This window comes from Aedes aegypti, chromosome 3 (genome assembly GCF_002204515.2).
Source record: "Aedes aegypti strain LVP_AGWG chromosome 3, AaegL5.0 Primary Assembly, whole genome shotgun sequence".
Taxonomy (NCBI): domain Eukaryota; kingdom Metazoa; phylum Arthropoda; class Insecta; order Diptera; family Culicidae; genus Aedes; species Aedes aegypti.
Window position 1 is genome coordinate 406,320,545 of NC_035109.1, and position 25,851 is coordinate 406,346,395.

Genomic DNA, 25,851 nt, shown 5'->3' on the forward strand with positions numbered 1-25,851 from the left:
CAGATTTATGCTCTAAATCGTCCGTGTGTGCTAAAAATTCATCGAAATTTGTTTTTTCTCGATAAAAAGCATTCATTTTACCACCACTTCCCCTAGTAGGTATTTGTAGTATTTTGGGAGACCTTCTATACTGAGTTCCTTAACCCATTAACGCCCAGTGATCTATTTTGAGATCAGATGCCTCGAACGCCCAGTGATCTATTTTGAGATCAGTAAAATTTTTGAATACAGTTAATTTTTTAGACAAAATGGATGGTTGGTATCTTTGGCTAAGTTGTAAAAGACCTTAAGGGCAGTCCAATGACAAGTTTTTTAATTCAGATTTATTCCACTAGGTTGCGCTGTCAGCATAAAACATATCTGTTTTGTCACCAGCTCTTATCGGCATCACCACGCTCGTCGTATACTGTAATAAGCGAGATTCCTGAACAATTATAGAATGGATCCTGTGCCGGAAGTCAGTGTGGATTCCGGGATTCCAGAGTGCAGGTTCAGAATATGTTTTGGGATGCCAATGTGGATCGAGGATTTCCAGTGCCTGGAGGATTTCCAGAATCCTGGGAATCCCGTGAGGATTCTGGGAATCCCGTGAGGATTCTTGGAATCCCGTGAGGATTCTGGGAATCCCGTGTAGATTCTGAGAATATAATGTGAATACTGGGAATCCAGTGTGGATTTTGGGATTGCATTGTGGATCATAGGGTTTCAGTGTGAATCCTGGGAATTCAGTGTCGATCCTGGAATAACAATGTGGTGTTCCAGTCTGGTTCCAAGTGTTCCAGTGTGAATCTTAGGATTATAGTGTAGATTGTGTTGCTGCATTGTAGATCTCTGGCTTCTAACGTGGATATTGGGATTCCACTAGGTTTGTTGTATTTTTATGAATATCCTGGGACTGTTGTTCAGATCATAGTGTGTCAGTGTGGATCTTGGTATTCCATTGTGTATATTGAAATTCCAGTTTGAATCCTGGGATTGTTACATGGTTCGTGTAATTCTAATGTGAAACCTGAAATTTCAGTGGGGACCTTGGGGTTTCACTTTCTTGTTACTCCAGTATGGATCTTGCGATTTTAGTGTGAACCGCAGGATTAGAACATGGGTCCTTGTTTTCTAATGTGAATGCTGGGATTTCAGTGCCAATTTTTGGATTTCAGTATAGATATTTGAGCCCCAGTGAGTATTTTGCATTTCCATTGTAGATCCTTGGAATTCACTGAGGATCCTGTATTCCAGTATGGATTTCAGATGCGGATCTTAGGATTTCAGTGCAATATGGGGATACCAGTAGAGAGTTTGAGTTTCCAGTGTGGATCCTGGATTCCAGCATGGATTCTCAGTGCCGATTTTGAGACTCTAGTGTAGATCCAGTGGGAATTAGATGGTATCCGAAGGATATACTGTGGGAATCCTGTTGGAGTTTTGTTGAAGGACAGTGCAAATGTTGTAAAAATTCTGCGGAAATAGTGAGCAAAAAGTTTCAAAATACAATCTTACGCGAATGCTGGGATTCTTGTGAAGGTCCTGTTGAAATCTTATCTTATAGTTATATAGGAAATAGTTAGTATTCCTGAGAGAATGTCGTAGAAATACTTTGGGAATTTGGATTGGTCTTATTAGAAAGAGTCATCAACCAGCTTAGTGGCCGAACCTGATTAAGGGGCGCGCTTTTGAGAGTTTAAAGGTGACAAACTATTTTCTCCAAAAGGTAAAGCGATATCATTTTCTAAAGAGGCTCTATGCAAAATGGTAAAGAACGATATTTGTATAAAAACGACTACATCATTACATTATTTCTCAATAGTAATGGAGTAGAACGACATGCACTAAACAAAGGACACGGGTATACCACAAAAGATCAAAGAAAACTGGTCGCAGTGGTTCATCCCGAACAGAAACAGGAAACAGGAAGAGTCATGTGAGAATTCTCAGGGAACTTTTTGTAAAACCTGTAAGAATTCTTTAGGAATTGTGTAGAAATACTGCGGGAATTGTGAACCTTATGGGAATTCCGTGTGTTTTTTTTTTTCATGAGCATCCTGGAAAAATTCCAATATGGATTCTGTGATATTCTTCGAGAATCCTGAGGGAATCCTGTAGGATGGCTTCAAGAATCATGTAGAAACAATATGTCAATATCTTTGGAATCCTGCTAAATCCTTAGTGGTTTTCATTACGACAAAAATTATCATATTCGTGGAAAGTTTTATAAGTGTGTACCCCGTAACCTTTGATACTAATGAGGCTGGCGTAAAATATAGGAGGAGAATGCGATACTGCGGCTGTATCACGGAGAAAAAAATATAGTAATTACAAACAAATTTTGGTTTGTTTCAACCAAAACTTTAGGTTGAATTTTGTACAAACATAAAATCAATTTGAATCAACTAATCGCGTTGTTATAAACTAACATTCTGCGTTAAATATTTAACACCGTCTTAGTTGAAATCAACAAACCTTTGTTAGAAATAACTAATTTGTAGGTTGTTTGATTTTAACAGTTGTCAAAACAAACGAATAAAATAGTTGAATCAAGCATTATTTCTAGTTTGAATCCACCAAAAATTAGTTTGGAACAAACAAGAGGTGCAGTTTGAAACAAACAACAAATTTATTGAAATAACGTTCTGGTTATATTCTCTCTATTTTTGTTTTAATCATTTTAAAGCAAAAATTATAAATATCCTAACCGCAACTAAATATTATATATTAGCTTTTGTTTATAAAAAGTACAATAATATATCAAACAAATTTAATATCATTGACAAAATCAAAGTTCACTGGTATTCCGGGATTGCATCCGGCGACTTCGTCCATCTAATCAATAATGCCGCTAATGCTTGCCACTAAGCTCCACGCCAAATCTTCCGCTACTAGTAGACATTTAATCAACAGTAATACTGTAATAGGAAAATTAATATGTTTTACAAAACTTAAACGAAAACTAATGAAAGAAATACCTCTAAAAACATGAAATCTCAGCATTTGTCGGCTCATGTACATGTTATTCGAATAGTTCTGCAAACAAAATAATTTGTTTGAGCTTTATAAATTAAGATATGTACCATTGTACACAAAGTATTAATTACCTGAATTATTGACAGAACATTCAGCATCTTATAATATTTAGACTCTGGTTGCATTATTTTATAAGTAAGTTTCATATTTTTACATGACAGTTTGTTTTCAGGCACAATACAAAATGAAAACATAGCTAACTCTCGAACCAGAGTTTAAGCTCGCAAACAATCTAAAAATCTAGCTTTTTTCAAGCTAATTCTTAGGTTGTTATTTCTACAAACAAAAAATTAGTTTGTTTCGATGTGTGGTGTTGTTTGAATCAATCTTATTTATTGGTTTGGTTTAAGAAATTCGTTAAGGTATCGTGCAAACTGAAATTTGGTAAAAATAAACAAAATTTTATTTGCTATCAACTAATATATTTGTTTGATACAACGTTGATCATTGTTGTTCAATCAGAAAAATATAAGTTGGAAACAAATAATGTAGATTGTTTGTTTCAAACAAAATTTTGGTTTACAAAAAACAAGTGTTAGTTTCGAAACAATAAAAATTTTAGTTTGAATTTCAACCTTTTTTTTTTTGTTTCAAACTAGCTTGTTTTTTCTCCGTGATGTGTATGAATGTATGTATTTTTTAATGTGCAAACTAGTATATGTTGTGCATGTCCGTGTATGTTCTTGTGTGTGCTTTGTACACATGTCACATTCAGCATCATTTTGTGATGCAGTTCTCGAATAAACCTCTTTTTGTTATTAGTATCAATGGTAACATGTTATTACCATTTACATTATGTTTGTCATAATATCTTGTCACTTTTCAATGCACCATACCACCTTCAAACATTTGTGAAAATAATCAAAGATTTTTATTTTTTCAATATTTTGCGTACATATGACCCACTGTGTACTGTAACAAAATGTGACCGTAGATTTTCATTTAAATGACGGTTTTAACATTCTCTTATCATATTGCGGTACTCCAGAAAGAATCAGGTGATTACTACAAATGTGAAATAATTCGGGCGTTGATGGGTTAAAATGCAGGATATATAAAGATAAAATTTGAATTGCAACTAAATGAATACGTAAAATACAATAATATAAATCATCTTGACTTATTGTTAATGAATTTAAAAAATAAACATTTCCTTTAGGGGCCTATTTTATAAGTCGAGTCGATCAAAATGACTCGACCGGAGTCACTGTCGACCGAAAAATTTGCTCGACTCAGCTCTGTCACTCGAGTTTTTCGACAGTTGTCACTCTATGTGACTGGATTACTATGGGAGTCGACGGGTGACATCTGAAATTTGCATGCTTGCTTTGATCGACAATGAAAACAGACGAGTCACATGAATCTGCTCGATTTACAAAATAGGCCCCTTATTTTCTACCAGAGGCGAATGACATTACATTGTAAGATTTTTGTATGAAAATTAAAAATGAGTTGTATGATTCATAAGAAATCTCAAACCTCCTCCCACCATAATCTTTTATGTATTTGTATATCATAAAAATCAGTTGAGATTCGGGATAGTTATATCGATTTGTTGTTTTTAGACGTGAAACTTGTAATTTTTGGTCAAATTATCATAAATTGTAACAACATAAATAAAACGTTATAAGATATCTTATGTGTAGGCTTAGCTAGGTATATTGTAAGGAAGCTTTGAGGCATATGAGATTTTACATAAATGTTTGGAAAGCAAACTTTGGCCCATAGAGCTAGCTTACTATAATTTTTGAATCACCCACTTGTGATATTTATTGTGTACAGTATAATTTTTATAGTTTAATCTAAGCAAGCTTTGTGTTTGACTCAACTTGATTTGTTTATTGTCAGAATTTTTCAGTTTATGTTCCATGTCAGAAAATAGTTTTGAATTTTTAAAACATTTTTCCTTCTTTTTTTCAGGACGATAAGATATACAGTTCAATATAGCTAATCAAGGAAAACAGTAATATAACTGTTTTCATGGATAAATGGAACTGGAACATCGATTACTGATCAACAGTAGGAAGCGTTTGAAAGGAATTGTGGTAAAATTAACTTGAAGAATCTATGAAAAGTTCCATTTTTTTTTCCTGTGTTGGGTGTATAATCACTGCGACCATTTGTTTGATCTATTGTGATACACCACCCATTTTAATGTATAACCGTATTCAAGGTGATAGATTACTATGATTAGTTATCCTCAACTCATGATTTCGGTATTTTCAAAATGGGGAATAATATGTCGTATAAACCGAACTACTTTGAATGGAGCTAAGGACCATATATCAGAGGGCTGTGGAAACCCTTGATCAAGATACTTTAATCTCACAGCAAAAAGTGCAACGCAGTTACACAGAAGGTGTTCAGAGGTTTCTGTTTCCTCACTACAAAAGCGACAAACATCATCTTCAATTCTTTTGATCAGTCGTAAATGATATTTAACTAAACAATGTCCTGTAATTAGTCCTGTGTATGCACACAGGTCTTTTTTTGACAGGGCAAGAAGTTTTTGTGTATTTGATTTATTGGGTGTTATAAACTTTTTAGATTGGCGGGCTTCAACAGTTTTATTCCAATTGGTATTTACCATGGATTTTTCCCAGTTCCTGAGCTCCATTTTAATGGAGCATGGTGAGACTCCACAGAAAGGCTCTGGCCCTTGTAATTGTTGAGATGATCCAACTCTTGCCAGCTCATCTGCTTTTTCATTTCCTTCTATTCCCTGATGCCCAGGCACCCAGTAAAGAACTATAGTATTATTTACCGATAATTTTTGAAGTAAGAGGGTACATTCCCAAACCAACTTTGAAGTACATGTGTATGATTTCAAATCAGCGAGCGCTGCTTGGCTATCAGAAAAAATGCATATGTTGGAATGCTTGTATTTTCTTTTTAAGCAAATAGAAGCACATTCTAGTATAGCTTGTATTTCAGCCTGGAAGACGGTTGGCCATCTACCCATTGAGACTGATAAACATACACCGGGACCAGTAACACCAGCTCCCACTTGATCGTTTTGTTTGGAACCATCAGTATAGAAGACTATTGAACCTGAGCGAATTTGTGGTCCTCCCACATCCCAGACAGAGCGATCTGGCTCTACTACATTGTACCTACGATCAAAATTAAATGTCGTTTCCATCCAGTCATTGTTGACTGTAACTAATGGATTAATTAGAACTTTTTTCAAAATTTCCAAATGACCTTTTATGTCACCATCATAAAAAACCGTAGTTCGTTTAAGCCGTAGTGCGGCTTTTCCAGCTTCTAGTTGAACGAATTGATACAGAGGGAGTAGATTAAGCATTGCATCTAGTGCTTTTGTAGGTGTGCTGCGCATTGCGCCTGTTATGGATATAGTAGCCAGCCTTTGTATTTTTTCTAATTTTTTTATTGCACACTTTTCCAAAGTCTTCGGCCAACATACTAATGAAGCATACGTAATTCTGGGTCTCACAATAGCCATGTATATCCAGTGGCTCATAGCTGGTCGCAATCCCCATTTATTTCCAAAAGTTCTTTTACTTATCCATAGTGCATTTGCTGCCTTATCGAGTATGTTACTTAGATGTAGACTCCAGTTTAATTTACGATCTAAAATGACTCCCAGATATTTAACATTCGATGAAAGTGTCATTAAAGTCCCTCTCATACGAAGATCAGATATCTTGAATGTTCTTTTCTTAGTAAACGGAATGATGCTTGTTTTTTGAGGATTGATGTCCAGTCCTTCAGATTCGCACCATTTAATTGTGTAGTTTATAGCTGCTTGCATTCTGCTTGTCATGTTTTCCTCTGACTATAATAACAATGTCATCTGCCAACCCAATTACTTCAAATCCCTGTGCTTCTAAACTTGCCAGTAATTCATCAACAACAAGTGACCAGAGAAGAGGCGAAAGAACGCCTCCTTGTGGACATCCTTTCACTGCTTTAACAGATATTAATGAACTACCGAGTTTTGCTGATATTTCACGTTTTGATAGCATTTCATTAATCCATTGAACGATACATATGTCAAACTCTCGCTTTAACATTGTCCTCGTCATGGATCTATGAGACGCATTATCAAACGCTCCTTCAATATCTAGAAAAGTTGCTAGTAAAATTTCTTTTGCTTCATACGTTTTTTCTATTTTAGTTACAAGAGCGTGTAACGCAGTTATAATTGATTTACCAGTTTGATAAGCAAATTGATTATTATTTAGAGGATACTTTCTCATATAAGTAGATTTAACATATTGATCAATAAGTTTTTCCATAATTTTGAGCATTATAGATGACAAACTTATTGGTCTGAATGATTTGGGAGAAGTCTTATCTTTTTTGTTAGCCTTCGGAATAAAAATCACTCGAATCTGTCGCCATGATTTGGGTATGTATCCAAGTATAATACTTGCTTTAAACATATTACAAAGATATGGGGTAAGGATACCATTACTTTTTTGCAAAAATGCTGGAAATATTCCATCTACACCAGGAGATTTGAATGCATCAAATGAATTGATTGCCCAATCAACCTTAGATACAGTAAAAATTTGTTCAGCTATATTTTTTGCGTCACAACAAGAGGTCGAGAAGTTATTACTGTGTTCACCATGACTGTTCATCTCGGTTGTTTCATTACCGATAATGTTTTCTAACATGTTTTCATCATTATTACTAATCAGTACAGAATCAGGAAAATGTGTCTGCATCATAACTTCCAACGTTTCTTTTGCGTTCGATGTTAGGCAGTTGTTTTCTTTCTTTACAGTACCTAAACCATTTGTATGATCTTTCGATAGGACTTTTTGTAGTCTTGCAACTACAGGAGTGTTTTCAATGCTTTCACATGTATGTCTCCAGTCCAATCTTTTAGATCTTCTTATTTCTTTATTATATTCAGTCAGAGCAATTTTATATTGGTCCCATTCCCTGGTCCTCTCTGCTCTATTGAATAGTTTTCTAGTATTTTTTCTAAGAATTTCTAGGCGTTTATTCCACCACGAAACATCTCTGTTTGTGGAACGTACAGTGATTGGGCAACTCGCATGGAATGCCTCTTGGACTGAATGTAACATGACTACCGAAACTTTTTCAAGTTCTTGAACTGTGTATATGTTCTTGTCAGGAAGTTTACACTCAGTCAAAAGTTTTGAGTAATATAAATCCCAATTTGTTTTACGAGGGTTGCGATAAGCTTCAGTTTGAACATAATTTGCTTGATATTCAAACAATATTTGTCTGTGGTCAGACAGGGAAGTTTCGTTTGATACATGCCAGTTTTTTCCCTGATGGAATTAACAAAGGTTGCTTTACATCCTTTGTTACAAATGTCAATGTTATTGTTGATTATGTATTCTAGGAGGTTTTCCCCCCTATCATTTATATCGGTGCTACTCCAAACTGTGTGATGAGCATTCGCATCACATCCTATTATGAAGGGCTTGTTTTTACGTTTGCAAAAAGAAACAAAATTTGAAACGTCATGGGGAGGAATGTCTTCTGCATCTCCAGGAAAGTAAGCGGATGCAACATACATTTCCGCTACTCCACGAGAAGTAGGAATTTCCATTAAAATTGCAACAATATCTCTTTTGTTGAACTCTGTTACCGGCAAAAACTTAATCCTACTATTGACTAGAATAGCAGTTCGGGGGGCAGTTTGATTTTCATCATAAATAAGTTTACTAGAAGATACTGGTATGCCTAATACTCTACTATTATACGTCCACGGCTCCTGAATCAGTGCAATGTCCAGTTTGCTGTGAGTGAACGTTTTGTGTAGTACAGCAGATGCGCCTTTCGCATGGTGTAGGTTTATTTGAACAAATTTAATCTGCTTATTTGCTTGATTATTGAGAGTTGTGTTAGTATCAATGTTGGTATTTGTGATACTAGTATTATTGGTTCGCGTAATGTTATTCCTCAAAATATGTTTATTCAAATTATTGCATTCATTACATTTCACTTGCATTATTCTTAGAAGTTTCACTTTCTTGGAGTGATTTTAGCCCCCTATGTTGGTTTCGTGATTACCCAAACTTTTTATGTATTTAGAAATATATTTGATTTTATGTACAGGGTCTTTGTTGTCTAAAACTGTTTTTGTTTGACCATGATTGATAGGGGAATTTTTAGCATATCGTTTCGATCCCAATAGAGCTTTAGGTCCTGAAGACTCTTGGGAAGTGTTTTCTGATCCTACATCAACGCAGCGAGGTTCTTTAGAGATTTTTGGGTAGCCCAGATTACCTGTACTCCCAATCCCACTAGTACCAGGTCGGTTTAGATTTGGATTCGATTTATTTCCTCGTGCAGAGTCTCCAGTATCCTTTAAGTGTTCTGTAGGGATCTTCGTCTGCTTATTTTCTCCTACCCCAGACAGAGCAGTGTGCTGCTCTGCTGGTTTCAAATTATCACCAGATTTGTCAACACTTTCATCCGAGTTATCGGGCGTTTTGTTTTTTGGAGGAAGTTTACGGCGAAGTGGAGCTGTTCCGAACTTATAGTCAAGAAGGAATTCACACTTCTTGATCGTGCCCATTGAAGCTCCATCTACTGTAAAAATTAATTCAACATGCAGTTGATTGATAATTTTTCTCTCCTTTATTCTCCATTCGTCAGTATTCAAACCGTCATTTTGGCTTTCCAGGAGAGCTAGAATCTCATCAGTGCGAGGAATTTTATTCTCGTCTAAAGCAACAAGTTCTACTTCTCCAGCAATAGATAGTGTGGAAGCTATACTTTTCAACCAGTCAGCTGTTTCCTGGTTTTTGCAGACTAGAATTAAATGCCCGGTCCTGAATGAACATTGACCAAATTTAGGTTTCACCGTTTCTTTACGTTGCTGTAAGTTCCAATTTACCTATGATCTAGTGCAATACGTTGTAGTCGCCCTAATGTGATGTGTCACAATAAATTACGACATAGTTTAATTATATAATTTAAGATGGATGAAAGATTCATCCAAAAGCAATATTCATTTCATTTATTTAGTTAACATCTAGATAGATAACACTGAATCAACAATTTCACGCCACATTTTAATTTCCAAGCTAAGAAAAAATACACAAAAATTCAAAAGTTACCGTAAGTGGGGTTGGATATTAGAAGGTTAAGGCTGCTTACCTGATTCTGCTTATCTGATTGTAACTTAATATAAAATAAGTTCATTCAATTCAGTATTTGATATTGCAACTGTATTAAAGCATGACTTATTATAAATGAATGTGCACTTGGAATGGACGTATGTAACCAGGCATTCTGAAATGGGTCACTGAATCTCAATAAAGCTATCACCTTCAACAACGACTCCATGAAATAAACTTTAGTGTTAGATTGAAGGTTGTCAAGATCCCTCTATGCAGGATGACGCCGAATGAGAGATTGAGAGTAGCACATATGCGACGGCCTTGGGAATAAATCTGCGATCTCATGCTCCAGAAGGTGACGCGTTAATCATTAGACTAACTAACCCATTGAATGGAAAATTACAAAATGGTAATTCTTATCGAGAAACAACTGCATTCACGTGAGATCCATGAAAATCTCGCTTTTACCTTATTTGCAAAGATTATCCACAAATAATTGCAACAGTTTGCACAATGTCATTCACCCAACGGAATTTTTATTCAGTTGCCCAATGCGGCCATACAATGTTGCTCGCAGATTTATAACGATCAGTGCGTTTAGGCGCCCCAAGATTAACAAAATTTGCATCACCCGACTGGATTCCATCCGCATCGCATCCGCTGCCCGGTTTCTGTCATCTGTCATCAACGCTCAAGATTAGCGGACGCGAATTTGGCCGATAAGAGGCAGAAATCCGCAAGGGTATGTGCTCTGTGCGGCTGTGACATATTTACTACCGGAGATCACACATTGCTGCTGCTGCATGTGTGAGAATAAAAATGCACTTTTGCCTTTTGTTTCTCAAAGCTGGCTTCACGAGGTGTATCTCGACCAGTATTTGTTTGATTATTATCGTTTTTATTATCATCTCGAAAAGAGAACGAATGACGGATGTTGGATTGCGCTCGCTGACATTCGCTTAAATATGTACAAAGTAGAAAAATATATGATGTTTTGTTTCGCTTTCATTTTTTCCTCTCTAATAATATATTTGACTATACAGTAAATTGTATATGCTTTGCTAGTTGTGTTTTGTGTTATAACGACAAAAAATAAATCACCAGTTTTCGATTCCATGCTTTTTGGGGGGCATGGCACAACCTTCTTTCGCTACGTGGCACTGCGTGGAATTGAATGGTCAACGACGATCTATGTAATCTAATTCTTTTTCAAAGATTTAAAACATCTGACGTGCTTTCTAAAATCGTGTCCGCCCTCCGGAAATGGAGGGTAGTTGGCTTCTTCTTCTTCTTCGAATATTTTCCTAGTACAAGTCTTTTCTTCTGTTCGGTTCGGCCCAGTCACTGCTCCAGGCAGACCCATCATCACTCAACAATCAATCAAAACCGGGTAATCGTGTTAATGACCTTATCTAGAAAATCACTCGCTAATTATGATAACAAGTAAATGTACAAGAATATCAAAACAGAGTAACCTAATTAAGAGGTTAATTTAGAGTAAAGCATCGAATAAGGATAGTAAGAAGGGGAAATAGTGGGTGATAGTGGTGGATAGGCAGGAGTAATCGTGATCGTGAGTTTTTACTTCTTCTTTTTCTTCTAGGAGTGAGTTACTGTATCGAAAACGTTATTGCCTAGTGTCTTTCTTAAACCGAGGGAATTCCTATCCTACAACAGCCTAGAATCAGAGCGGAACGTACAATGGGACGTTCCGTAAGGAAGGTTACTGCCTCTGTTCGGCTGCGTTATTCGCTCGGTACGTCGTCGTCGTGCCATTCGTGCCATTCGTCGTCGTCGTGCCGTTGGCAATATTACTGTGACCGTTCTCGTAGGCCGGAGCTTCGATTGAGACGGGCTTTTGAGGTTCGTCGTTATCCGGATTGTCCCACGGTTGCCGCGTGCCGGACGCGAAGATGTTGTAGAACGTCGCGGTGAAGATGTACACGCACGCTGCAATCACGAACACGATTCGCCACTGAGCAATGGTGGGCTGGAAGTGGGAGAATGGCCACAATTAGTCAATTGAATTTGTTTGAGATTGTCAGGGTTCAACTTACCTTGCCTTCGATGATGTTACCAGCTGCAATCGGAGCTAATAGACCAGCTAGATTAGCGGAACAGTTGGTGAAGGCCATCAGGATACCTGCATACCGGGGTGTCAGGTCCAGATGGTTGATTTTGAAACCGGCGTAGATGCCACCGTTGAAGCCGACACCGATGGTCAGGATGGCCACCGTCAGCGCCCGGTTACAGCCGGTGTAGGAAGCGATGATGAGCGCAATCGCCGGCCCATACTGACCGATGCTGTTCGAGATCTTGCGGGTGAGGGTGTGCGTGAAGCGACCCGAGGTCAGCATCCAATCGGCCACCCAGCCGACTCCGATCGAGAAGATCCACATGGCCAGGTAGGGCAGGGCCGAGAGGGTTCCGTTCTGAAATTAGTATGGAAGAATACGAGAGGTTCGTTACTTACTATCAAAATAGAACTAAAATCTCCTCTCAATATCTAGACATTGAAGGGACTATGGACCCGTGCCTTCGATTTTTCGTTGGACCCGTTAGTGAAAGCTAGCAGTGGTAATCCATCTTGGACACCGTCTTGGGTAAAACCCTCTTAGAATGTCACGTTTTCTTTCGTATTTCACTAAACATGGTTGCAACTACAAACAAAAAGAAGGGTGAATCTCTGAATTCACAACTTTCTTCCAAAAAAGTGGGGTTTAAAACTGTCACTAAACGTGACAAGAATTGAAGAAAGGACGTTTCTCCGGAACGCGAACTTTCTTTCAAGGGCGAAATGGATAATGTTGATAATTGCATCGAAATGAGCAATCAGTTATATGTTTTAGATAAATTTGGAAAACATCAAATCGAAGCAGCCTGTAGCTGAGGCTCTTTGATTCAAGTGAGGAAACAAAGAGCGCCGCCAATCTTGATCAGTTGTTCCGAATTTGGAAGATTTAGGTGGGAGATCTTGACCTCCATTAGGGGAATCAAGGTTTCCTTACAAATCGCAAAGAAAGGAGATTGTCACATTTTGCTGGAAACTCTTGAAGATCGCTAACTTATTCTCGAACATCGTGAAGAGAAGAAGCACATGTTTTTGACGACTTATGACGACAAAACTGAACGTTTGTTCAAAGTCGTCTTGAAAGGTCTTTCAAGTGACTATAAGTCACCTGAAGAGATCAAAAATGTAATAAATGATTTACTTGGATTTTCCCCAGTCCAAGTTATCAGTGTGAAAAAGAGAACCCATCGTTCGGCATTCGTCGGAAAGGGTTTTCTCAAGAATATTATTTAGTTCACTTTTAAACATTGGCGTAGGAACAGGGGGGGCCAGGGGGGCCTGGCCCCCTCCAGAACCATCCAGGCCCCCCCAGAATTTTTGATGATAATAAAATTAAAAAATCAATAAAACAAACAAACAATTTAACATGCAGCAAAATTTTCTGAATCAATTTACATGACTTTTGTTGTTGACAAACATTTCTTCAGTAGTTACGTTATTTTATGATGTAGCGAGAAAACCTCGCTTGTCTTATACAGCATCAGCGTGGTGGTTCTGACTTTGGTGAATCACATGACAACCGAAAGCTTATCCGTCGATCGATTGGTACTGTTAGAACTAGCTTCTTGTTATATGCGGTAAGCGCAATTTTTCGACGTATCCATTGCAAAAAATACCGTGGTATAAAAAAGTGGAAGTTTGATTCCAAAAATTTGTTTTTTTTTTTCTGAATCAATTCTGTTTCAGTATAGAGCAGCACTGCATTCTGATTTCTCATGTTTTGGGAGGATACCCTGCTCGAGGTGTGTGCACGGTGCTCCAATTACCGTTATTATCAAAAAAAAAATATAACATTCAAACGGCAGTCAGCTGTTGATTCCTTACGCTGTTCTGCACCTCTGGGCCGATTTTTGAAAAAATCCTTAGTCAGAATGTTGAGTTACGCCCTTTTGAAATTTATATGATAGAAATCACACGAAATATGCCACTTTAACTAGTTTTAACAAAGAGATTATAATGAAATTTTGTAGTTTTAATTTTTTATATGGTTTTAGATATTGAAAAATATTTTCATAAAAATTTCTAGACCGACATTTGAAAAGGGCCAATGCTATGTTTAGTTATTTCTTATCAACCAATACACGAACAATTATATCTAACAATCTAACGCCTGATAGTGATTTTAGGAAATTGTCCAAAGCATTCAAATTTGTATGAAAAATTCTTGGACAGGATATGCAGATACGCCCTTTTGAAATGTATGGAAAGAATATAGAATATGGGATATGGTGGATTCTGCTCCATCTGTAATCAACGGTTAGCTAGATGCATACATAATCATTACACTTTTGCGGTTGTTCTTATTTCATTCAATTTAGCAAGTTGCATAGAAGTAATGATTCAAATTGTATTCAAATGTAACGCAGAATTTTCCAATTTGAGACCCCCTTTCTTGCCCCACGTTACAGCTTTTGTATGGAAAATGTATGAACCGTTACACTACCGAACCTCCTCGCTACGTAATATTTGAACGATTCCAATTTTACACGAACACATGTTGTCTATACTGACATTGTAAAAGGACCTAAAAATAATTGAAATATACACATTTCAATATAGCTGAATAATGACTGTATCACCGAAACACTCGAACATCAATTATCTTTATCTATATTATATATTCATACAAACATACAGTTGTGTTCAGAATAATAGTAGTGAAAGCCGATTTTCATACAAAATGCTCAACTTTGGCATGCTGTAACTTCGTTTCCATATGAGCAATCGGCATGAAATTTTGGCAGTGAACTACAAATGTACTCAATTTCATTATCACAAAATAATAGTAGTTTTAATAATTCAAATATCTGCTGTATTTTGAGTTTTTGAATTTTTCTATACTCATCGTTTCAACCATTTCCACCCAAGCTATATATGTATGAACAAGCCAATTTTTCATAAAACTGTTGCTGAACAAAAATTTACAAAAGAAAAACTACTATTTTTTTGAGCGTTTTCACCTGGTGTTTAACTTTTTAGCCGGTAGTGTGCAAATTTTCAAATTTTGTGATAGTAAAATTGAGCATATTTGTAGTTCACTGCCAAAATTTCATGTCGATTGCTCATATGGAAACAAAGTTACAGCATGCCAAAGTTGAGCATTTTGTGTGAAAATCGGCTTTCACTACTATTTTTCTGAACACAACTGTACTTCTATTCTAATCTGTTCTATTCTATTCAATTATACTCTACTTAAATTTATTCTACTCTGATCAACCCTACTTGTTCTTATACATATTTTTACAAATGGACACTGTAAAAATTAACAACTGCGCGCAAAAGATTGGAACGGTACTCTTTCGACATTTGTACGGCTTTTTAGCGCTCCCAGCTCTTTAAAAAATTGCTATTCACAGTTTCTGACTCCTAATGCGTGCTTCTCATATGATCCATAAAAATGAAGATTTGAATTATTATTTCACAGTAAGTCCAAATAAGGGTTTCAACTTATATATGATAGTTTTTATGTATTTTAAGGAACTTAAGCATTTTGTATTAAATGCTTTTCATTTGAGCTGGATCCTCGTTTTAAAGGTAATTTGAACAAGTTTGTCGAGAGCTGGGAAGAGCAGAGTCTGACAAAATCTTCTAAATATCATATCACCATGTTTAATGTAAAAGACTTCTGCAATGCAACTGGTCGAGGACTAGGCTGACATAATGAGCTGGCGTCGGAGTCTGTGCATAGCACTGTTTCACAGACCTGTCAGCGCTATAAAGTCGAACAAACATCGAAAATGTATCGTTCAATTCTTTTGCGCGCAGTTGTTGATTACAACATTGGCATTTGTAAAAATATGTATAAGAACAAGTAGGGTGGACCAGAATAGAATAAATTTAAGTAGAGTAGAATTGAATAGAATAGAACAAATTAGAATAGAAAAGAATTATATAGAATTGAATAGAATGTTGAATATAGAATTATGTAGATACAGATATGTTATGTTCGAGTGATGCGATCAACTTTGATGTTCAGCTTTATTGATGTGTATATATTTATATTATCATACTTTGGCCCTTTTATAATGTCAATCTAGACAATATGTGTACGTGTAAATTTTGTGCGACTTGCTAAATTGAATGAAATAAGAACAACCGCAGAGGTGTAATGATTATGCATGCACCTAACTGTTGATTATAGATGAAACGTAATTCACCATGCAATATTCTTTCCATACACTTCAAAAGGGCGTATCTGCATATCCTGTCCAAGAATTATTCATTCATATTTGAATGCTTTGGACAATTTCCTAAAATCACTATCAGGCGTTAGATTGTTAGATATAATTGTTCGTGTATTGGTTGATAAGTAATAACTTAACATAGCATTGGCCCTTTTCAAATGTCGGTCTAGAATTTTTTTTATGAAAATATTTTTCAATATCTAAAACCAGATAAAAAATCAAAACTACATTTTTTTGTATAATCTCTTTGTTTAAACAAGTAAAAATGGCATATTTCGTGTGATTTCTATCATATAAACTTCAAAAGGGCGTAACTCAAAATTCTGTCTAAGGATTTTTTTCAAAATCGGCCCAGAGGTGCAGAACAACGTAAGGAATCAACTGCTGACTGCCGTTTGAATGGTATATTTTATTTGATAATAACGGTAATTGGAGCACCGTGGTGTGGTGATGATGATTTCCCTTATGAGAACCCACTAAAGAAATCCATGCATTAACTTCAGCTCGTATAATGTCCGAAAAATATAATTGAAAAAATAGTCAAAGTTACTATAGGAATTTTTCAAAAAAAAAAAATGTAACAAAATCGACCATAGTGGCCATAGCTCTCTTTGATTTTGATTCAAATTTTTAAGTAGTTTTGCATGAATAAATTTATTGCTTGAACTTTATTTTTTCAAGAAAGATTTTTTTTCCAAAATTATATGATTAATACTCAACAGATTTGTAACTCAATTTTTTAAAAATCTTTTCGACATGCATTATAAAATTTTAGTTTAATCGAATACCTCAAGAAATCTTTAAGGGTGGCTTCAGAACTTTGGCAAATCATTTCGAAATTAGTCAAGTAATATTGTGGGACTTGTTCATACTTTCAAAGCGAATTCATCCTGGTGGACATCCATAGGAGTGGTCTACTTTTTATTATCAAATTGATTTCGGAAAATGTTCGCAGATTTACCTTAAAAATGTTACTCTATCTTTCAAAAGTTCAGTTTTCACTCGCAATTCCTCCAAAAAATCATTAATTCTGCCAAATCTAATTCAGAGATATTTCACTGAAAGTTCTATTAGAAATGCTTCTTTGAATTCCTTTAAATAGTTTTCCAGAAAAAAAATGTATTACAAATTCTTCCGCAAATTTCATCAAAAGTCCTTAAGAAATATTTCCAAAATATTTCACAAATTGCGTCAAAAAGTGTTCTATGTTTTCTATTTTAGAAATTTTGGTTCAAGTCCCCGGATATTTCAAGAATTGTAAAAAATGTTTTTGAAATGTCACTTGCCCTCGAATCTTTAGAGGAAATTTGTTGAAAACCCCCAGGAAAATTTTGCTTCCGAAATTAGCATAGCGGTAGAGAAGTCGGGTAGCAAAATAACTGGGAAGAGGTAACATTATTAGGATATTCAGAAAGAATTTTTTATTGGTTTTCCTTAAAACACTTCTTTAGAAATTGGTTCTTGCATTAAATTTGTGTGCGATACGAAAGCGGAATTTTTAGAGGCTTTCTGGCAGAATTCTAGAAAACCATAAATCAAGGAAGGATAGCTTTTAAGGATAATTTCTAAAGATGATTCTGATTAACCTTGAGAAATTTGTCTTATTTGTTAATCCATTAGAGCAATTTTTACTATCCTGTAATTAACATGTAGAGAAAATATTATAAATTATCTTACATTGTACCATTGCCCATCTATTGTTCGACTTGCTTCAACATTTTGTTGTTTTTCCTTCCTTCGCATAACGCATAACAAAAATCTTACCGTACTCCAAGAAGCAACGTTTTTAAAAATCTAAAAGAGGTTAATTATACAAGTTTTGAAAAATTACAGAATTTTTATGCGTATGGTTTCTGATTCCTGAAAATCCGTCAGGAATTCCTCAACAAATTTTCAAAGTAATGCAAAAGTTTCCACTAAGATTTAAATGAGAATCTTACATTTTCGCGTTAAACTTCTACTGTACAACAAAATAGTCGATAATAAAACCTTCAAAAAAGTTTGTTTGGAATTTTTAGTTGTAGGAAAAAAAATGGGTTCGATACACACTTGGATTAAATTACTGGGGTCGGTAAAATTTTACTGGGTTTTGGAACTACCGAAAAAGTCAGTAAAATGAAAACTGTCGCCACGCGTAATTGAAAAGCAAATTTCTAATTTCAAATATTTTTTATAAATATATGATATAAAAAGAAAGCTCTCTGCAAATTTCAGTAAAAAATCTCTGTTTTTCGATTTCTGACATTTTTTTTAGTTTACTGACTTTTTCGGTAGTTCAATAACCCAGTTATTTTTATCGAACAGATTGAGTGTGTAGTATCATAAATCTTCAGAGTTCATACTAAATATTATATTAGATTGTAGTTACAAATACTTTCAGTAAAAATTCCATACGTTTTAACACGGATCATTTTCTATTATAAAAGACGTCGAAAAAGAACACGATTTTATGTAGTAAATCATACAAGAACCACTTAAGCTTTTCTGTGAGATACATTGTTAACATGTTTTAGAAATTCTTAAATTTTATGACAGGAATTCAGTGATTTTTCCGAATTATATTTAAGCTGCAATTATTCAAAAACTTACCAACAAAGTTATTTTAAACCTTTCGTTTCTTTAGAAATCTGATATGGAGTGATTCATAGAGGAATTTATATAGTATCCCTAAACAATATTAAGTTATTCCAGGACTAGTTTTTGAACCAAAAAATGGAGAGTGTTTAAATTTGTATGTTTTTTTTATGGAAGAGTCCTGAGATTTATATTCGCAAAAACAAATGAGTTATTTCTAGAACCTGAAAGAATACTTGATGGAACTTCTGGAGATTTTTTTTTTGAGAAGTTCAAGAATGAATTGCAAGTGCTTAGTGAATCTGGTGAAAAATTTATTCTATTTATACCCCAAAAGAATCGTTAGTGCGGTTTTAAAGCAAATAGCTCTGGAAAATGCTTATATGAATCTTTGGTCATTTTTCAGAAGAATCTACGAGAAACAATAATATAATTCTCTAAGAAATCTCTGAACAAATTACTCGGGATTTTTTTATTGTTTTCACGTAAGAGTTTTTGAAAGTATTGCTTAGTTAGGCATATTTCGAGAGACTTTTAAAGGAATGCGAGATGTTGCACCTTGATTTTAAATAAATAAAAAAAAATTATCTGTGAAAAAACGGATTAATTGCGGAGAGCTTCTCCGAGCAATCACGAATAATATTTCCCAATTGAATTCTTTTAAATTGCTCATGAAATTTCTGTGGAATATTGCAAGCAATCCTTTAAGTAACACCAGGGAGAGTCAATTAATATTTTTGCAGGATGTCTGGATAATTTAGCTACAATTTTTCAAACAATTCTATAGAGAAACCTTAGAAAGAAATTCAAAAGTAAAGTTGGAAAAACTGTTGGCAAACTCTCTGAAGAAATCGTGGAATGAATCCTTGCTTGGTGATTGCGAAGTCATTTTTGGTGAGAATCCTATATTTTTTTGTTCTATATTTTGGAGAAATCCTAAACAAGTTAATAATGAACACAGGAGGATACTTTAAACTAACAAATGTAATTTATATGTAATGTGTACCTAGAAGACCTTCCAGGAGAAATTATTCAAATAATTTGTAATGCATTCTCAAGCGGATTCTTCAAACGATTTTTTAAGCAGTTCGATAGAGGTTCTTCGAGAAATTTTCTGATGAGATTTCAAAAGTCTGAGAATGATTCTCTTGGGGAATCCTAGGACGAACAATGAAAACTAGTAAAGGAGTTCTTTAAAAAGCACTGAAAAGTACCGTAAATTCGGGTCAAATTGATCAGTAGGGTGAAATTGATCACCGTGCCACACGATTTTCTTTCTTCCTAATGCAGCATAAATATCAATGTAACCTGCAGTGAATGAACGTTGTTTGTCGGAACTAATGTCGAATTGTGTGCAGTGATGTTTTTAGCGTTATAGAATGTTTATTTATATGAAAATAACGCAAAATTTCAAAATTGTGAATGGTGCAGTATTGACAAACATCCATAAACTTCTTGTTCTAAACAAGGTTTTGAACATGGTATAAACTTAAAAATTTGTAAGGATGCTTAAAATATATTCCCAAGCCAGATTTCATCATCAAAACTTGTACCAAATTGCTCATTTGTTTGAAATAATTGAATTTCTGTTCGATATCATAAAATTCCTTGGGAAATTGCCTACATTTAGGCGTTTTCCGCGTAATTCTTCAAATTTAATCATTCATTATTTCTATGAATATTGTATTGCTTAAAATTTGGCAAGCATATTCGGATTCAGAGAACTCATGTTCAGTATGCAGAGATGTTTTAAAAACTAACAACAATCGTATTGACAGGTGATCAATTTCACCCCGAAATTGAACACCCCGATTTATTATTTTAGAGATGAAAATCACATTAAAATTTCGGTATACGAGCCAATGAACCTCACCATTGTACTTGTTTTCATATACTTATTTGTTTGGCATTGTCAGCATTATTGAAAATAGACAAGGAAAACCGATAAAAATGATCAATTTCACCCGAAATTACGATACGAACATAATTCATGAATAAATTCCCGTAGGAATTCTCAGAGGAAACTCTTCAAAGCACATCATTGAATACCTGGAAAGATCAAAGAAGAAACACAAAAGACAATCCTTTGAGCTTTATGCTTGTATTATTTATAGATTTTTGACTGGATACAACAAGAATGAATCTTTTTCGTAGCGATAATTGAAAATTACAAATATGACTGATATGCCGCGAAATGAGACAAAATAAGATATAAATGAAATCGATACAAATCTATAAAAACTACGAAATTTGTGAAAATCGTGATTATTGCGACCGATATTACTTCGGTAACACAAGTATTTGCTAGGCCCCCCCTAGGCCCCTCCAGAAAAAAATCCTAGCTACGCCAATGCTTTTAGATCGATTCCCTTGTGACATGAGAACATTTCCGAAAGCCTGGAGAAAATTTCCACAACCCTACTCAGTGCCGTCGGTGCTAAAAGTAGGGTTATGGTACCAAACATTGCCACAGGGATGCTAAATGCATGAGGTTCTTCTCACGCTAACGACGTCTGTCATGTAAAGGAAGATACCAAAAAGTTTGTATGCACAAATGACAATGCGGGGGCATTCATAAGTCTAACTTTTGGGATTGCCTTTCGCGCAAATGAATCGTTGAGGCTCACACCAGACAGACGAATGGTTATCGTAGCCAGGTTTCCCCAGACAGAATCTCCAACAAATACCATACCCATCAGGTAATTTATAATCATGCTTATTCACAAGCTAATTTTCTTCCGTCAGGTTGACGTTCGAATCTTTTAAATTTGAATGAAAATACCCAACGAAATTCCTGTGGCATTGATGTCGCAGATAATTTTAGTTCCTCCTCTTCAAATTTTCTTTCTACGGGAATTGGTTCAAATCAAATGGAAATACCCTGAGAGGGAGGCACCGATACTACACACGAAATATAGAACAACGTTTGTTCGAACCGCAAGATAACTCCAGCTTGTCAACAACAATCAAGGCAGGCTTGAGGAAAACCGCTAGTTTTCTTCTGTTGTGTACTTTCGATCTTTCCTGACAAACATGAAAAAAGGGCCACAGTTTTATATGCAATAAATATTAATTTTCAATGAAAAAAGTAAAACGATGCGTTTTTCAATGCTTTATATTCAATCAGTTGAAAGGTGCTCACGTGACATTACTTGCATTATGTGCATGAATTGATTTTCATTCAATTTTTGTCACTTTTGATGAAATGCGAAAATGTGTTTTAATCAGTTACGCGCTTTTTCCATGTTAGTCCAATGTTTGAGATCTGGGCTCACAGTGACAGTTCGTGACAGCGGAATCTCGGCTCACTATGACGTACAGAAATTTTGTATTGGTTTCTCCCTCCCAGGAAATACCCATGCTTATGTCACCGCAAGTAACTTCTATTCCGTCTCTTCATCAACAGAAAATCATCAGAAGTGTACCTATTTATAGGTACATGCCACATTCTGATTTTAATTTTTCAACTGAACAATTGAATTAGATGATTAATGCAATGTTCAGAACTAACACTATGGCAGAATCAGTTGGTGTAACTAATCAAATTCTGATTGAATTTCTCAAATGGATCTAAATATTTTTTAAATATTTTGAATTTGAATGCTCGTTCTTTGAACGGTAAAAAAAGACGAGCTGTTTATTTTTTATCAGCTTATAACATACATACACTACCCGTCATAAATACGGACTAAAATAAGTATTGCAACACTTAGTTGAACGTTGAATCACCCCCCGAAAAAGTTTAGCATCACCTCAAAATAGGTAAATATACATAGCTATATCTCGAGATTCTTATGGTTTGCAAAGAAGTGGTCTTTAGCAAAGTTGTTCATTGGATCAAGGACATCCGGAAGGCAAACAGTTCTAATTTTGCCGCTAGGTGGCGCTAGTAAACAAGTCAAATTGAGCATTTTAAGCATCTTCTATCTTTTGATTCACGTGAGGTACAATGTTCGAGTCTTCGGCAAAGTTGTTCAAAATATCAAGGTCATTCGGAATAAGACAGATTGGTTTGCAATTTTGCCGCTAGGTGGTGTTAGTGAGCATGTAAAATTGAACTTTCTTTTGACCCACATGAGATAGAAAGTTCGAGTCCTCAGCAAAGTTGTTTAGAAAGTCAAGTACATTCGGAAGACAGACAGTTTAGTTCAAAATTTTGCCGCTAGGTGGTGTTAGTACGCATGTAAAATTGAATATTTCAAGCAAGCTCTATCTTGTGATCCACATGAGATAGAAAATTCGAGTCTTCGGCAAAGTTGTTCAGAAAGACGAGGACATTGGATAAGGAAACGGTATGGTTCTAAGTTTTGCCACTAGGTGGCGTTAGTGAGCATATAAAATAAGCATCTATCTCATAACCCAGTCGAGGACATCCGAAAGCAGTTTAGTTCTGTCGCTAGGTTGCACTAGTAAGCATATAAAAATGAGCATTTCAAGCAAGTCCTTCTTGTGATCTACATGAATTAGAAAACTCGAAGTTGCTTCGGATGAAAAGAAAGCAGACCTTTCAATTAAAAAAATCGCTTGATGCCGCTAGTGATCAAATAAAACTAAAGATTTCAAGCGAGTTAAATCGGAGTCTTGAATATCCAATCATTTAGACCTGAATCACTAGTAAATGAAGTTGATCAGGACTAAATCGCTGGAATATGAAATGAATCAGACCCAATCAGACCTGAACCTCTTGAATATGATGTCAGACCTGAATCACTTAATTATGAGGTGAATCAGAAAAGATTTTCTAAAATCTAAGTGGACCAACCCAGAATCTCTTGAAAATGAAGTGATCACTCTTCAATTTTTTTGAACATGAAGTGAATCAGTCCTGAATAATTAGAAAATGAATTTAACCAGTCCTAAACTGCTTGGAAGACATTTATCACAGGAAAAATGGAGTTAAACAAAAATAAATAACTTAAACTCGAATTGAATCAGACCTGAATTACTGTCGCCTATCGGCGTCATTTTGCACTCCTAATTTGTTTTCATCGACATAGGGAGAGATATCGAGATGTAGAACATCGAGATGTGGAGAGTCGACTGTACTTGAATATGAAGTAATTCAGGCCTGAATCACGTGAATCACTTGAATATAAAGTGAATCAGACTTGAATCACTTGTGTATGAAGTAAATCTGACATGAATTACTTAAATTGAAGTATAACAGACCTGAAACACTTTAGCATATAGCGTATCTGTCTCGATTATCTGTTTTCTTAATCATTTGAAAATCCAAAGCACCAGACCTGAGTCACTCGAACAAATATTTGAACATAATTTAATGACTTGAAATGAACTAAATCATTAGAAACACGATGGAGAAGATCCACATGGCCAGGTACCTATTCAAGAATATTTCGAATCGTGTAAACTACTCCAGAAAGTCCACCAAAAGATTCAAAATAAAAAGTTCCTCTGTGAGACTTTGCCCTAGAAATTCAACAAATACATTTTGATAGTTCAATGCTTGCGAATTTGAACAAACTTTCAGACCAAAGAAATCAAGGGAATTCTTACTTTAGCAATACCGGGTACCCCCGTTGGTTTGACCACATTTAATCTGAACACTTTTTAATCTGTACCCCGCTAATTTGCACGTCGTTCAGATTAAAAACGTCAAACGTCATTTAGCTCATGGAACGGAGTGAAGTGAGATGGAACGCTGTAGAACGGAACGCAGAATCAAAACAAAACAGTGAAAGAGGTAACCAGAAACACGTTTCCAGGGTGACTAGATGTTCAAATTAAAAATGAACCCCGATGGTTTGCATGAGGTACCGTTCAAATTAACGGGGGTGCACGGTATATTCATTGTTCATCATCAGGTCAAATTTTTGAAAGATCTTACTTTTATGGTTTAGTGCTGAAATAGCATATAGGCTTACATTGGAAGACGTAACTTCAGTTGTAATGATCGTTCTTTAAATGGTATTTCAGGTTCTATCGTGAGCTTGTCTGACTTGAAACTAAAAAATTGTCTATGGACCTGTAATACAGACTGTAGTATATAAATGATTTGTAGTGAATTCGGAAAAAAGAGACAAAACAATAAAAAGATTGTTTGATAACATTCCAAAATATCCCAGTAATGTAAAAGATTCAATTGTGTTCGGGTAAAGATGAAACCACGCGTTGGTAGAACACGAATCGAAAAACACGAAGAGAGACACGAACGCGTTTATCGGAAACGAACTCGTGTTCGAAGGTTCTAAGCCGCAGTCAGTGTTGCCACAAGTACAGATTTATCTGCCAAGGTACAGATTTTCTGATACTTTTTGGTACAGATTCTGTACGGTACATTAAATGCTTTTCATTGGTTTACGGCCAAATAAACATTTTTTTCTGATTTTTGAGATTTGGCACACCCCTTGCTTTAAACTCTAATTTTGGGTGTATTTTGTTTTGCGTGTCCATTCCAAAATGTCAGACAGGAACAACCTCAGTGTAAGCACTATAACCCCTGTGGCGTTTTCGTCGACTAAGTGCACGCCAAACATAATCAAAAGTGTCAAGGTTCATATTTGGACTTTTTTTTTTAATTTAATTTTAAATATGATATAGCAGTTATTTGAGCGGGAAAAAAATGCTAAAACAGTTGCAAGAACATGCTCTTTCGTGTTATTGAATAAAAACAAGATTTTATTAAACATTTTAGGACCCTATTGACGCTTTTTGTAATCCGGGGTAACATTGATCAGTTTTATGGATATTTATTAAAACTTTCACTTGGAAATGCAAATATGGCAAGTTTCATATTTTTAAAACAAGTACTGGCATCCATCGCTCGTAACTACATACTGTATTTCGTTTTCTGAAAGATTTAAGCATGTTTAAAAAAATGTTTTGTGAGATTTTTTGATTCAGCTGATATGGGGTAACATTGATCACTCAAGTAAACAATGATGGGCATTACTGAAAATGGCCTTAA

At 35.4% G+C, this 25,851-nt stretch overlaps 1 protein-coding gene across 2 annotated transcripts in view; it reads right to left on the minus strand.

Moving 5' to 3' along the window:
• Positions 1–10,926: 10,926 nt before the first annotated feature.
• LOC5568583 (putative inorganic phosphate cotransporter) overlaps positions 10,927–25,851 on the minus strand; it is a 74,933-nt gene continuing 60,008 nt past the window's right edge. For both annotated transcript variants that reach the window (XM_001652362.2, XM_021855872.1), the window contains 2 exons: positions 12,152–12,526; positions 10,927–12,084 (listed from right to left, as the gene is read on the minus strand). In XM_001652362.2, the coding sequence (XP_001652412.2) occupies positions 11,818–12,084; positions 12,152–12,526 (642 nt within the window). In that variant the 3' untranslated portion in view covers positions 10,927–11,817. The remainder of the gene's footprint in view (positions 12,085–12,151; positions 12,527–25,851) is intronic.